At 30.5% G+C, this 16,277-nt stretch overlaps 1 protein-coding gene across 6 annotated transcripts in view; it reads left to right on the top strand.

Annotated features, from left to right (window-relative positions):
* Positions 1-16,277, top strand: part of LOC126738115 (uncharacterized) — a 72,164-nt gene that overhangs the window by 48,619 nt on the left and 7,268 nt on the right. For all 6 annotated transcript variants that reach the window (XR_007661222.1, XM_050443274.1, XM_050443272.1 and 3 more), the window contains 7 exons: positions 1,011-1,223; positions 5,681-5,861; positions 5,916-6,218; positions 10,667-10,822; positions 10,885-11,086; positions 12,807-13,040; positions 14,999-15,294. Coding sequence is in view for 5 of the 6 variants with exons in the window: in XM_050443274.1 (XP_050299231.1) it covers positions 1,011-1,223; positions 5,681-5,861; positions 5,916-6,218; positions 10,667-10,822; positions 10,885-11,086; positions 12,807-13,040; positions 14,999-15,294 (1,585 nt within the window). In the remaining variant the exon portion in view is untranslated. The remainder of the gene's footprint in view (positions 1-1,010; positions 1,224-5,680; positions 5,862-5,915; positions 6,219-10,666; positions 10,823-10,884; positions 11,087-12,806; positions 13,041-14,998; positions 15,295-16,277) is intronic.

Below are 16,277 nucleotides of genomic sequence, written 5' to 3' on the forward strand. Positions count from 1 at the left end.
TATATATAATTTTTTAAACTTTTAAAAAGCTACACGTGTTTTGCTCCTAACGGAGCATTATCAGGCCTAAAAATAAGTAAAAATTTGTACAAATTTACATGTCTTAATAATAATGTCTTCTTGGTAGTATATGTTGTATTGCGGTCTTTTTTTAACTCTTTAAAATTATTATTAGAAAGAAAGTTTAAGACTTTGTCTTAATAATCTTTTTTTATCTAAAATAACTACACAGTTACCTTTACCAGCCTTTCCCAAAATTAAGTCATGTGTTTTGATTTTTCGTTTAATAGAACAAAGTGTTTTCGATTTCTTCGCTGCATTTTTGTTTGCATTTTGTCCGATTTGCTAGACTTACCAATTAAGCGTCTACACTCCCTCGTATGGAAATACTCAATTCAGACTGATCAGTGCCCAAAGCTAACTCTATGTCAGCCAACAAAGAAGTTATACTTTTTTCATTGTAACACGTATTAGGACTATATTTAAGACCATTTTCTAAAAATTGCACTTCATATAATGAAAACTGACAAGCGGATAAGTTTAAAACAAGTCTTTTAACATTATTGTACCTAACTTTAACAAGTTTATTTTCTATGTTATCGTGAAATGTATTTACTTCGTTGTTGGGTAAACGAGTATATATCAGTGACCAAATAGAAATAAACTTTAAAATTAAAACCAGATTTTATTTTCTTCCTTAATTGTTTGACGTATTAGTTTTTGTAAGTAATGTAACGATCTGACAGGCAATTGAATTTTCTTTTTTGAAAATAAACATTGTGAAGTAGAAAGGACTTTTGCTTTGGATAATGGTACTTCATCCACGAAAAATCCATCATAATCTCTCTAATATGTAATGCATAAAATTGTTTTCTAAAATATATTCATAGGAAAGATAATCTATGTTTTCTTGGAACAGTCAGCCTTGCATGATTATAAATTTTTGTATAAATACATATTAAGTAATTATTAGACTTCATGAATATGTATTAAATAAACAATTTTTTTAGATGTAAAAAGCCATCGCTGAATGACACAACTACAATACCAAACAACATATCATCTAGCTCTAGTACTGCTACTCAACCTAGTAGCGGATATCGCGGCTCTTCCAGCTTACTAACAGATTCTCAAAATAGTCCGGCCGCTCAGAGTAACAATAATCCTTTGTTCGTTTATCGGTATGATAGCGTTACTAGTTCGGAGGCAAGCCTGATTAATGGGTAAGTTTTAAAGGAAAAACATTTTTCTGCATGAATAATATAATATATGATTTATGATATATATTTTATGCTGTTTATTGTTGACGAAAAGAAACTTTCCATATTTCTCAGGTATCTCGTTAACTTAAAATCTATTGGTCTAATTAATATTTAAATCAAAAGACAACAACATATATTCTCGGTCTGAAAAAAATTATTTTATTAGTAAAAATGGTAACACGTCTTGCGCTCCTAAGAGCATTATCAGACTTAAAAAATAATCTAAACAAAACCAAATAAAATTACATAAAGACCTAAGCGAAAAAATTTACCTTAAAAAGATTAGAACACGACCGACTGGGTCAATTATAGACACACACTGACCGGTAAAATATAAGTTTAAAAAACTGACGCCACAAATATATAAAAAAGGAGCGAAACGCGTTAAGACCGAGACTTTGTGTTGTTGTCTTTTGATTTATTTATATCAAGGTCTCTTTGAGAATATGGACGACTTCTTTCATTTAAGCAATATTTGTTTTAAGAGGGAGCAATTTTGTTACCACCTACTCTTACGTTTAATATTACGTTGTTTTTTTTGCTATAAACCAAGATAACAATGCATGTGTTCATATCTGGCTTTTCTCCAAATCATACCTAAATAGTTACAGTAATAAAAGAATTATTATATTTCTCTAAAATTTAATATATTTTATAATCGAAAAGATGTGTGACGCCAGTTACATACTTTTATCTTAGGAAAAGAATAAAGTTAAAAACGTAATATATTATTATTTTCAAAATTACACCGAAAACTCCTCGTTCATTTCATTCATAAAAATGGCGTGTCCTTTTATGTTTTGTTAACAATATTTACGGATTTCCTATATAGGTAAACAAAATAACATATATTTATTTATTTAAACTCTTACAAACTTATTTGAATGTAGAGACTTTAAACCTAATAAAACTATAATGACTTTTTTTGGTCGTCCTGGCTTTTGCTTGGGAGATTCCGCTTGACCTGCTACTTTTCTTTTCCGCAGCAATTTGAAAATGGTGACTTTCCAATTCCATTCATTCGACAATTTCTTGCACAGTAAAACTAGGGTAATCGTGTTTTATGCAATCATGTACATTGAAAATAATAACTTTTTCACTCAGTGATAGTGTAGAATTATTAGAACATCTTTTCGTTGGACTGAATACCTCCATTTTTTAAAATATTGTTATAATAATATTCTGATTACACTACAGCGTAGCAGTGAATACTAACGTTTAAAATATGATTTAAAAGTATTTATATTCTGTATATATTACCTGTCCCCATTTTTGCATGCTATAAAGCGTTAAGAGGTACCTATACAAAAGGATTAAAGTATTAAATTAGTATTTAATCTCTTTCAAAATAAAGGCATTTAATGCATGAAAATTAAATTAATAAATACCTAATTATAAGACCAGGAAATTTAGCTAAACAGAACGGAATTCCCCATTTTATTACTCTATACATTTCTGAAATAAAGTATAGCCTACATAGTCTACTCACAAATAAAAAAGAAAGAAGAAACACATAAATTAACAAAAAAAAACATAGGCATGTTCCAAAACAGGTCTTACAGGTCAGTTACAAAATTATGGACTTTAACTTCTTTAAGATGCTTTTTTTATTATTGATTACAAAACCAAGTCTATTTCCAGTAGTTTCACGTTGATTAAATTTCAAGTTAGTTTGAAAGTGAGACTTAAACTAAATTATCAATTTTATGTTTAATATGTATAAATTGTGTTTTCCAAATTTTTTAAAACAATCCTTAAGACAAGTTATGTGTATGAATAGCTTGAAATAATCAGCAAATACAAGGCATTAAGTATGCTTTACATAGTTTGGAAAATTGTTCAGAAAAATTAAAGGATTAAGAATAGTAGTGGCACATGGTTACTGTCCTGTGCCACCCTAGATTATGTTATTTAGTTTAAATAGATTATGTTTTTAATTGAAGTTAAATAGCAATGCTATTTAACTTGATGTGCCAAAGTTATGTCGGATGCTCAATAAGGAACCAAATTTGCCCCACTTATTTACTAAAAGATCTTGATCAACCTTATCAAAAGCCCTTGCATGATCTGTGAAAACAACATCTAAATACTGTTTGTTGGTGGTGTTGAGGTAACAAGACCTGTTCTTGCTGGAGAAGTGACTCTGGATTAATACTAATTAAAACTTATTAAATTATTAAAACTAATTTGAACACTGGATTAACTAAAGTATATTTGAGAGTTTCTGGATATGTGCCTAAAACTGAGTGCACAGACATTAGAATACCCCTTGTAAATTTATGACTGCATATTATTATTATTAGTGGCCTTCTACAAACTCAATAAGCTAGCGGAAAATTTATGTATACCAATTTATCACTAATTACAGTTACAGAGTGGTAGATTATTAAAAGCTATGATGCAAAATAATAATTTCTCTCTTCGAAGTTTAAAAACAATGAACAATTAAAAATGTCTTAACTCAGATTACTTTAATTCCAATTAATTTAAAATATTATACCTGCTTGCGGGTATTATAAAAAATATTTAGGGTAAAAAATGAATTTTTATAAACCTAAAGACTTATTTCAAATATGTAAACTTCAAGTAATGTAAATGCTTTATTTTCTTTAAAATGATCACAACAGGAGTCTCTAAATATAATATTATTACATAAAATTATTATGATGACATACTTCTGAATTATAAATGTCCTTGAAGCTAGAGTCCTCAGTTAAGAATCCCATATAGCAAAGAAAATTAACATTGTATAATATGGATCAAATTACTCTATCTAGGGGGTAAATGTATTTCATAATAGTTCATATTCCTTAGAATATAAACAATGTCTGTTGGTTGGAACATTAAAAGAAGTATATGGTATTAACCTTATACACAAAAAGCAAATCAAAAATATCAAGCCTAGTCCTAACAATTTGCCAGTGAAACTACTTTATAAATACTACACTCGTATCCTCTGTAAAGACTCGAAATTTATAGACTGCAAATATTTATTAAAATGCTTGTTTGTTGATTTTGTAAAACTAGATTTTTATGGCTTATTCTGAATTGCCACACTAAAGATCAAAACAACATAATAAACAATAATAAATAAATAATAAAAATAAATAAATAACAAAATAATAAAGTTTATGCAACCTCGCGAAATAATAAACTAAATATACTTGTGAAAAATTATATTTAAATAACTACAACTTGCTTTAAAGATAGTATCGACAAATTCTTACTTCTTACTTAACCCTTATATAGATCCAGCCAAAAAACTGATTTTTTGGAAAAAAAAATGGAATCTATTAATATTTTTTAATATCCGTCTCTAGTATCTCTAAGATTTAAATTATCATTTTGTCTTATTATCTATTATCTTTTTACATACTGTTAATGGTAATTATTAAGAAACACTATATTAATTAAAAGTCCTTTAATGTCTAGTGTCCGCCTTTTTATTACCAAATATTGTCATATAATTTGGATTCCAGGCACGACCCTGGATAACCAATTTTCTATTACAATCTCCTATAAAATTGGCTTCATTAATAATGGAACAGTTGTTTTAGGATTTGCGCCATACGGCAAGATAGCCTGGGGTTAATAGCACTAGCTAACGTTATAAACCCTTTGAACCTTGCATGCAATAAACTCATTGTTCAATTAACCCTGTGGCATAAAATAAATTAATTACGTGTATTTATAGATTACCATATTTAATTAATTATTTGATTAATATGTAATTTATTAATTCGTGTTTTCTATCAAACTAAAAGATGATGAAAAATAGTGAACTAAATAAAGTAAAAAAAAAACATAAGGCTTTCAAAATAAAGTATTTGTCATAATATTTCCTAACCATTTTAAAATGTTTCTTTCTTTAATTTTATCACATTTTTTGCTTACGCACTTTTGAATGAGAATTTTATTTCTTTTGCCATGCTGTTATTAAAATTTTAAGGATTATGTTACATTCGGTGTTATATATAGGAGTGGGTTGGTCAATTGTCCAAAATCAACAAAAATAATGTTAGGTCAGTGATTTTTTTTATAAAACACCAATTTTGTGTTGTCATAAAAACACGTCATTATCTTCTGACTAATCCTATTTTCTGCCCTTTTGTCCGAAATTCCAGTCCCTGAAACTCAAAAAAAGGACCCTCCAAAGCTTAATTTGAATTCCCAAATTAATTAAATGAATTGAAGGTTTCAATAATAATAATATTCACCTTACCGCATTGAAGATTTAGATTCACTGAATGTAGTGATCATTCTGTGCCATATCAATTTATCAATTCAAATTAAATAAAGAACAAATAATTCAATATTTACTTGACCATGCTCCTAGCTCAGATTATATTTCTTATTCTCCTTTGCGTACTTTTAATTCAGTCACGACTGGTCGTTACAAATTCTTGTTTTTTTTTTAGCGAAAAACTCCCTCACTGTATAACAACTACCCCTCAAGCAGGCGTAAAATGCGTAAACTCCTTACCTCAAGAAAATCGTTCAAACAAATCTCCGTACATTAGAGGGATTTTAAGAAAAGCCGAAATAAATAAGAGGTTCAGCGTGTACGAACCTAGCGAGGAGGATTTAACTGGCAATGATGTAAGCACACGTTTTTATCAATTTGGAGGTGTATTATTAAGTGTTTTTTTTTAGACTACCTATAATAAACGGCGATCCCTCCCGGATCCCTATTATTTAAATCGGATGAAGAGATTCTCGGAAACTGAAGACGAAGGTGTGGACGCAGGCACTTCTAGTAGCAGTTTGGACGAAAAAGAGAGTTTGTCGAACAGGAACGATTTTCTCCTACCTCACGGGGGTTCAGATGAACTAATGCAACTAGAAGAGTATTTGAAATTAAGCGGATTTTCATCCACTGACGAGGATAAAACAGAGGAAAATTTGCTGCAGCTGCGCAGTTACGTCAGCAAGTTTTTGGCTTTAAAAATTAATCAGGTAAGATGAGTCTCTATTGTATTTTTAGGCCATTATAAAAAAAATATAATTCTATGCTCTAAAGATCAAGTTAAGTTTTATCCTAATTCTAAAAAATCAGTAAAGTATAAAGTTTTACAATTTTATGAACTAAAATGACGTGTAAATTTTTAGTATGTCTTTGTATTGTTGGCTGTAATTGTTGCTACAAGGCGAATTTGTAGAACGTTTTAAGTTTTAAAAGAAAGAAAATTCTTAAAAAAATATGATATTGCATTTTAGATTAAAATTGTCAGTACAAGCTTTTTTCAGAAAGTCTAGTACGCCATGTATGGAACGCATGGACATTATGTTATTATGGTCTAAGGTTATTTATGCTTGTTCGTTGAACATTCTAAGTAATCTACTAGGCGAAAATTTCGCCAAAGGTCTTATTTTTCACTTCAGGTTCAAAATAATGAAGTTAGGCGCATATCTCAGATTAAGTCGACGTTAAACTGACACATTATTTATACAAATATACAGTATTTATACAAATATTTACCGTTAATTAAAAAATCTTTAAAAAAGAAAAAGCCACTATCGGTAATTTGTTGACCAACTCGTTGGCCGCCGAGATCGCCTGACTTAATCTTAGCTGACTTTTACTTTGGGGCAAAGTTAAAGACGAAGTTTACAGAAAGAAATGCGAATGTACTGCAAGACATTATTACAAGAACAATGTCATAGATGCATATACCGTTAACAAGATATATCGGTATAAATTTATTTATTATTTATAGCTAATTTTTTTGTATAAATTATTGAATGGTCAGATAATTTGTCCAGAACTTCTGATGACAATACAATTTAATATTCCATCTAGGAATTTAAAGCAGTATCGTGTCTTTTCATTACCATTTCATAGCGCCAATTATGTATTATATGCTCCTATTGAAAGAACTCGTAAGAATCGTCAATACTAGGGAGGTTGAAATGTTGGGCATTTCCTTATCTAGATTTAAGAGTCAAATAAGAGAAATTGTTTAATTTTTTTTTAGTGCAATACTGAATATTATACTTTAGTAGGGTATGTTTTTAGTATTTTTAGAATTCTGTTATATTGATTTAAGTTATAAAACTATTTTCGGTATTTTACATTTATAAGTATGGTTAGGTTCAATTCATTTTGTATTTAATTTACTGTTGTAATGGGGTTGATCCCGTAAATAAATAAAAATAAATAAATAAATAAATAATATGGTGAATCAATGGCTGATCTATTCCAAAAGCGACAAATCGTGTTCTGAAATGTGCAAGAAAATGCGTGGAATAGAATAGTGGTGTTTTTAAACATTTGTGATTTAGAAGAAGTTATTCAAAAATGTTTGACATTTAATAAAAATCTATTAAAGATTTTAAATGCAATCTTCAAGAAGGAGTGATGGATTAAATGAAAGATTATTGCGATTTTAGTTCAGATATTTTTAACTCAAATATATTTAACCTCGTGTCATATATTCTTTATATTATGTTTTTTGTTTAGAAAAAAATTATTAAGAGTGTCATAATATGTGTATGTCTCATGTTTTTTTGAATATTGTTAATCGTTTAAATTTTACTTTGCTCATTTATTTAAATTTTTCTAAAAATATGCATTCTAAAGTGGTAAAACTTTCTAAACATATTGTTAGCACCTTCATAAAGTACACTATAGACGGTTAACCTTCCGTTTTGTTTTTTTTATGACGATTTATACCTATCGTCATGCTGAATAGAAAATTACATACAGTGTGAGCCAAAAGTCCTGAATAAATTCATTTAAAATTCAGTGGTATGTTCAAAAAAAAAACGCTCGGACACGTCGATTTTTATTTTTAACTGCGGGTTTTCTTACTATAATTTTATGTATACTGGTCCAAAAATAAGTTACGACTATCAACTTCAATTTTTGAAATGGAAATACCTATTTGTTATTCTGTATTCTTAAAGAACAGAAAATTCTAGACATATTTCATGTACAATGTCCTATACCTATCTCCATTTGTTTTTGAGTTATTTACAGTTGAAGATCGGCATATTTGCACTTTTGACATGTTATAAAATCCAAACGGTTAGACATAGACAAATGCGGTTTGCACTTTTTATCGAAGCTTTTTTAAAACCATCTGTTGACACTAGCTAGTTAGTGTCAACAGGTACTGAGAAATTTACGGTTGAATTTCTGAACATACAATAATACATGCAACTATGTATGTAACACCCTTACTAAGGTAACCTTGTTTTTTGTGTTTTTTCATCCATTGTTGCAATGATGTTGTCATCATTTTTTGAAGTGACAGCAGTCTTATCCTTGTTTATTGTAAAATTTAATATTGCCTGAAAAGATGAATAAGTTAAGTGAAACTGAGAGAATAGAAATACTAATTATGATAGGATGTGGTGATCGCATTAGGACCCAACACCAGGTTTGTGAAATGTTTAATACCAAGTATCCTGATAAGACAATATCTCAGTCTACCGTTAGCAAACTAGAAAGAAAATTTAGGGAATTAGGTCACCTCAGAGATCGACCCAGATCGGGTCGTCCCTCAATTTCCGAGGAAAATAAGTTAAATGTTGTTTTGTCCATTGAAGAAAATTCTCATACACCGACTAGACAGGCAGCACTAGATAACGATGTTGGAAAAACATCTTTAAGAAGGATTTTGAAAAAGGCAAAATATCATCCCTATAAATTAAAATTAATCCACGAACTTAACGAAGATGATACAGATCGTCGATTAGAGTTTTGCGAAACTATAATGAATGTCTGCCATAACGACCGTCTTTTTACTCATAGAATAATTTTTTCTGACGAGTCGACCTTCTGCCTCAATGGTACAGTGAACAGACAGAACTGCCGTTACTGGTCTTCCTCCAATCCAAATTGGGTGATTGAAGCTCATACCCAAAATCCTCAATCTGTGAATGTTTGGGCCGGCATTATCAATGACAGAGTCATAGGTCCATTTTTCTTCGAAGGTACCTTAATAGGTCAACGTTATTTGGAATTCTTAAGGAACGAACTGATTCCCGCTTTATGTTTGATGTTTCCAAATGCAAATAATCCCAATATTCCAGAAGCTTCAATTTGGTTCCAGCAAGATGGCGCGCTGCCACACTTTAGCAAAGCCATGCGGCAATATTTAAGTGAGGTATTTCCGGGTCGATGGATTGGGCGAAGGGGTCAATTGGAGTGGCCTGCTAGGTCCCCCGACTTGACTCCTTTGGACTTCTTTTTGTGGGGTGATTTAAAGCATAGAGTGCATGTAAATAAACCCAACAATTTAGAAGAATTGAGAAATAATATAAGAAATGAGATTCAACGAATACCTTAAGAAATGATACGCAACGTTCTGAGAGAATTCGAATCAAGACTCGCTTACTGTCAAGAAGTTAATGGGGCTTAATTTGAACATTTAATTCGGTCTAGATTAGAATAGTTTCTTTTTGTTTAACGTTTATGCAATAATTTTGATTAAATACATTAATATTTTGAATGTTTTTTTATAAATTTAACCGTAAATTTCTCAGTACCTGTTGACACTTACTAGCTAGTGTCAACAGATGGTTTTAAAAAAGCTTCTATTAAAAGTGCAAACCGCATTTGTCTATGTCTAACCGTTTGGATTTTATAACATGCCATAAGTGCAAATATGCCGATCTTCAACTGTCAATAACCCAAAAACAAATGAAGATAGGTATAGGACATTGTACATGAAATATGTCTAGAATTTTCTGTTCTTTAAGAATACAGAATAAAAAATAGGTATTTCCATTTCAAAAATTGAAGTTGATGGTCGTAACTTATTTTTGGACCACCCTGTATACATAAAATTATAATAAGAAAACCCGCAGTTAAAAAAATCGACGTGTCCGAGGGTTTTTTTTTAACATACTCCTGAATTTTAAATGAATTTATTCCGGACTTTTGGCTATCACTGTATATGTCATTTTCACAATACAAATGATTTTTATCAGAACTTCAAACTAAATTAATTCTAAAGACTTCAAATCACGCTTATTTTAAAGGTTTTTGAGAGTACTTCAAAAAATGTATACATATAGAAGGGGTATTTTTAAATGATTTAAAATTACTTGCACAGTTGGTTCCTTGTGAAAAAGAGGTTACGTTCAAACAGCTGTATCTCAGTAGCTGTTAATATACACTGAGTACCTGTAATATAAATGAAACAAAAACCAATCTTTTACTATTTTGATAAGCATAATTTTCTCCCTAACACTAGGATAAAGTTGTTGGAAAGTAACTGATGACAACTTTTTTTCGTGAAAAATTTTTTGCTTCAAACTCATGGCGATATCTGCAGTTATTTTTTCCTAACCTATTTTCTACCTCCTGCCCAATTTACACATATATGGGAACAGTTTCAAAAATTTTAAACCTAAAACCATTTACTAGCCGATTTCTACAAATAAATATTTTTTAGGACGACTCCGAACATTTCGGCGGCAAAAAATGCGTGAGCTTCGCTGAAAAATCTGGCAGCACAAGACATTTGGACGCCAAGTTGGCCAATAATCCACCGAATAATTCTCCGAACGTTTCGGCCTTTTTACAACAGCGAAATTTCCAGACGAAAACAGTAAGCCGGAGAATTATAATAACAATGTATTTTTGATAATTTATTTACAACATTGCTTTCAGGTTGCCGACATGACAATTTGTGAGGAAAACGAAAATAGTCCGAACTATTCTAGTCCGCAAGCGACGCCGGTTCACTTATGCAAAACCCCTTCGGATTATTATGTGCAAAAACGATCTCTTATTAATGGGGTGATGGATGCGGTCGATCAAATTATGCAGCATTTTTCACCAGCTAGTAATCAACAGGAACTTAATACTCTTGGTAAGTTAATGAATATGTTGATTGCATTGTACGTAATATAATTGTAATCTGGGGTGTACTGTTTTACACCATATATGGAGGAACAATTTAAAAACTTGAAATGGCAAGATATTAGTAACGAAAAAATGAATTAAAGAACGCTGAAAAGAGTTTCTATAAAATGAAGGGGGTACAAAAAAGCATATCATCTCACCCCCATCTGCAACCCCTTGGACAAGGTGAGATACACCCTTAAAATCTTAAATGGAAAGATGGGTTGAGTGATTTTAATACTCCTGAAAAATCCTCTCCAATGATGCTATAGAAAGCTACATTTCAGGAAATTATTATCTGTTTATCAAGGAAAACAATAAATAAAAACACTACAGATATAGCATGGCATTCTTGAACTATTCTTTGCTGGAATTGCTCAGGTTGCGTTTTAAAAACCACAGATTTTAGGTGACAAAAAAAAGTCAAGAGGTGTTAGGTCCGGGGATCTAGATGGCCATTCAATAGGTCCTCTTCTATAAACTGCGCGTTTCTTTCGGCAAAAAAAACCTAGCAAACAAACCAATACAAAATACCTACGGGCTTGACATCGTTAAAATTCTTAAGGCACATGCTAGTATATCGGTAGCCATCATTTTAAAAATTTAATTAAATATTAATAAAAAAAATCAAAAATGTGTTTTCATTTATACAGAAGAATTGTGGCTGAAATGTGGCTTTCTATGCTATTATTGAAAAGCATTTTTCAAGAGCTTCAAGATGAGATGTATCATTCGACCCTCGTTTCTATTTAAGATCTTAGACTTTAAACTATGGGTAGACAAAAACTGCAATGCAGTAAAATACATCATTTTTTGTTGGGAAATCCTAATTGAAGTTACCACAAATAATTAGAAATTTGTAGACTTTTTGTCAAACTTTTTGTGCTTCTTTTTACGATTAGATCGTAAAATGATTGAAAAATTGGATGCAGCAAATTCATGAACGCCCAAAACTTTATTGTTGTGCAAAAAAATTGTTTTGCGTTATGCACCAAGGCATCGCATAGTAACATTTCGATATTTCAATACACGAAAACTATATCCGAAAAGGTATCAGAAGTTCTAAACGCATACTCCGAGGCGTGTTTTCTATATCCCTTATTGTTTTTAAATCCCTAAATAAATACTTTAGCCAACCAAAAAATAAAAATCGTTTCCTTCAAAAATCTAAATTGGTATTATCCATTACAAGATAACATTTATGTGCCTCTTTAATATTCATTTTTGTTTTTGCAAGCAGTTCAACAGAAGTACATTTATTGTATGAATACGTTTTGGCTTTATACTTTTCCTTAGCAATACAGTTCCAAAGGAAATATATTTTGAGAAATATTAGATAGAAAAATCGTAGATTCCTTTTTCTTCCGGATCATGTTAACAAAAAAACTAAACTTAACTTTACTTAAACTTAAAACTTAACTCTAAAATACTATATTAAAAAAACCAAAAGGAGTTTTAATATTTTCTTAAAAAGTATGAAATTGAAATAACACAGATTAAATTAAATTCTTATTACCTTTGTCAAATAAATCCAGAATCCTACTTCTTTTGCCTGATATTTTTTTCAGATCTTTTTCATAAAATCAGATCGTGAACATTCCCTTTATATTCTGTAAAAATACCGTCAATAAAAACTTCTTCATTACAATAAAATCTCCATATTTTATCACTGAACTTTTACCTTAAAGGCGATTCGAGCGTGAACCCCTCCTGCGCCAAACTGGCTCTAACGACCCTGTGTCCGGCCCTTTACGCCGTTTTAAGCGACGGCCTAAAGCCTTGCTTAGAAACTAGCTTTGGGGCCATAAATAACTCCGTGTGGCAGGTGGTGGAGGCCTCCTCACAACAGGGCCCCCTTACCAAAGCCCTTAATGATTTGGTAATGCGGATCAATAGTGAGGACGTTATAAGTGAGGGATTAGGTAAGTTGGGAGTTAATTTTTTTATACCCACACATTATTTGTCTAGTAAGATTTTGGGTTTTGGGATTAGTGAAATAAAAGTCCAGCTTAGCTCAAAATGGCCTATGTTTCGCAAAATCTATTTGCTTCGTCAGGGCGCTAAAAATACAGGAATGTTTTTTTTTTTTGTTTCACCTATATTATCTTTTATTGATTCTCCACTTTAAATGTAACTAAGTTTATTAGTACTGTTTTAAGTCAAATATTTATCAAAGACGAACGATATGTCAAGAATTCTTTTGAATTTGTACAACATTAGGCACACTTTTACCCAAAAAGTGCGAAATTATTTTCCTAGATGTTGTATCTCTCTTTACCAACATTCCAACTGACGTCATAAATATTGTACAAGAAAAATGTCAGTTAGTCCAAAATAATACTACCATACCACTTTCACTTTTTTAGATATAATAAATTTCGTTTTTAGTAATAACTATTTTCAATTAAATAATGATTTTTATAGTCAAACACAAGGTCTTGAAATGGGTAATAGTTTATCTTCAATATGTGCAGACTTACAAGATTTACAAGAAAAAGCTATTAAAAAACTACCTTAATTATTAAATATTTTAACGATATTTAATAAGAATCACCCGAAATTACAACGGGTATTTGAATAATTATTTAATAATTATCAGTCTTGAACGGGAAAAAAATAAAAAAAATATATTTTCCAGATATTTAAATTATAAAAGGGGAAAATGGTGAATTAGAAAGCAACTGGTACCACGAAGCAACATTTTCAGAAAGGTACATCAATTTTGCTCTACATACATTAAAGGATAAATTAACTATTATTAATAACTTAAAGAGTAGGGCAACATCACTATCATTAACAAAATATCACAATTCAAACATAAAATTTATTCAAAAAATGCTTATAGATAACGATTATCTATTATCGATAATTAGGAGAATTCTTTACAAAAAAATAATACCGTCATCCTGCAACGAACAATTTCAAACGAAAACAAGACTATTGAAAAGTACAGAACCTTAGACAACAAACAACAACGTAAACACAATTAAAACAAAGTACTTTTCAAAACTAAAAACTGAAAACCTGCTAATAGCACACGTGATTTATCGCATATGTGATACATGGTACAATTGTGACAAATGTTATGTAGGACAGACATCGAGGTATTTAAAAGACAGACTTAGGGAACATAAAAATGACTAAAAGAACTACCTACTCAAACCAAATCCAACTGCCTTAGTACTGCACAAACAAGACACATGCCACAACTTTGACTTCTATCAGTTTTAGATCAACATACTAACTCTAAAAAGGGAACAAGATCCGAAATGATACATATTAAAAAGAAATAATTCTGTCAACAAAAGAGCTGATATAGAAAAACTAACCTGTGCATAATATGACATCTTAGATAAAATAAAATAACTACTGGTAGTGCTAAAACTATTCTTAAATTCGAGTCACGAAAAAAAGTCAAAATAAATAATTAATACCCATCGATAGTACATATTTCATTATTGCACTTTACCATTATGCCAAAACATTTTAATTCCTACGTGTGTTGTAAGTAATGTGTATTTTATTTTATTTAAAAAAAAAATAGGTTTAAGTAGAAATAATTTGCCCCCTTTCTCATCCAAAGATTTCTCATCCAAATTATATGTAAAAGTTTTTAGTTTATATGGATAGGGTCACAATTTTTAACTTGTAAGCCTTAATCAACAAAAAAAATCATATTCTTATTTTCACAAAAAAAAAATAAAAATTCCTGTATTTTAAGCGCCCTGAGGAAGCAAATATATTTTGCGAAACGTCGGCCATTTTGAGTTTAACTGGACTTTTATTTCACTGCCCGAAACCCAAAATCTTACCAGGCAACTAACAAAATTTGGATCGTTAAAAGATAAACCACAAATTATTGTTTTATATTTTTTTTTAGTAAAATTTAATGCCTTCATTTTCGGACTCTTGAATGTTCGTTCACTAGACGCATGGACAAGTTATTTAAGGACTAGAGAGAGCATATTGAAAAAACACTACACCGCAGATTCCTTATTGGTACTATCACATACAGGCGGTACTAATCTGAGAACTATGTTGGACACGATGGTGGCGGCGTTGCAACCTTTGGCATTTCTACCCTTTCAGTTTGATTTGTTATTTGAATATAAACAATTGCATCTCAGTTTTAAGAGGATGGATTCGTATAATCAGCCTACCAGTCCTACGTTGAAGGTAATAAACTATTAAAGCATATTTTAAAAGGAACTTATTGTAGGCAATAAAAAACCAAACTCAATAATATATTACATATAAGATGTCAATTTAAACACATTTTAGCACATTTTATGAGCTTGTTTTCAGTCAGATTATATTAAACCTTTAGGGATGCTAAAAATAACCCGTAAAATTTTTAGTGTTGGGTGACTGATTGCATTTTAAAGGATATTTTGTTTTTTTACTATTAAAAAAAAAAAAGTAGCAAAAAATGTTTAGCCAAGGTATTAAAAGTAGCAATTAAACATAAAAATCATTAAAATACTAATGTAATGGTAATAAATAAATAATAATGGCAGAATAAGGCATCTTGTGTTTCTAAAGATCGGAAACGTGGAAAAAATTTAAGAAATTTCACACTTCAGCAGACTCAAAGTATACTGTGTAGTGTTAAAGTATACATAAACTTCATATTAAATAAACAGCGTTGCACGTCACAGGGGGTGGGATTAACCTGGCCTGGTAATACCAACCCACAAATCAACTGTAATGGGTCGATTACATTGAATTTTAAAATCCCGCGTGGCTATTCGCTAATCGATATCGGTTGGGATATTGATTTTGATACCGGCTGATTGACTTTTGATCTTTTAGTTTTATGCGTTTTGTTCTTGTGTTCAGAGTGATTTTTTCTCTCCGTGTTTTGTATACTTTAAGTTATCGACAAAATGCCAAAGCAGTTAAATAGTCGTTGTCAGGAGTAAGTTGCATCGCTATTGCAGTATTTTGAGATAGAACGGGATAATAAGGGCCCATTGCTTTCACACTAACAGCGTTCGTTAGAGAAGTAAGGTATTATATATAAATATTTAGACAAAAATATACAAACATTTTATTTATTTCTTGCAGCGTGTTGCAGAAGCCTTACGTTTAAATATTGCAACAGTTAGTAGAATCTCCTGTAAAATAAAAAACAATATCACTTTAAGTTCGCCTAGAAA

The sequence above is a fragment of the Anthonomus grandis genome, chromosome 7 (genome assembly GCF_022605725.1).
Source record: "Anthonomus grandis grandis chromosome 7, icAntGran1.3, whole genome shotgun sequence".
Taxonomy (NCBI): Eukaryota; Metazoa; Arthropoda; class Insecta; order Coleoptera; family Curculionidae; genus Anthonomus; species Anthonomus grandis.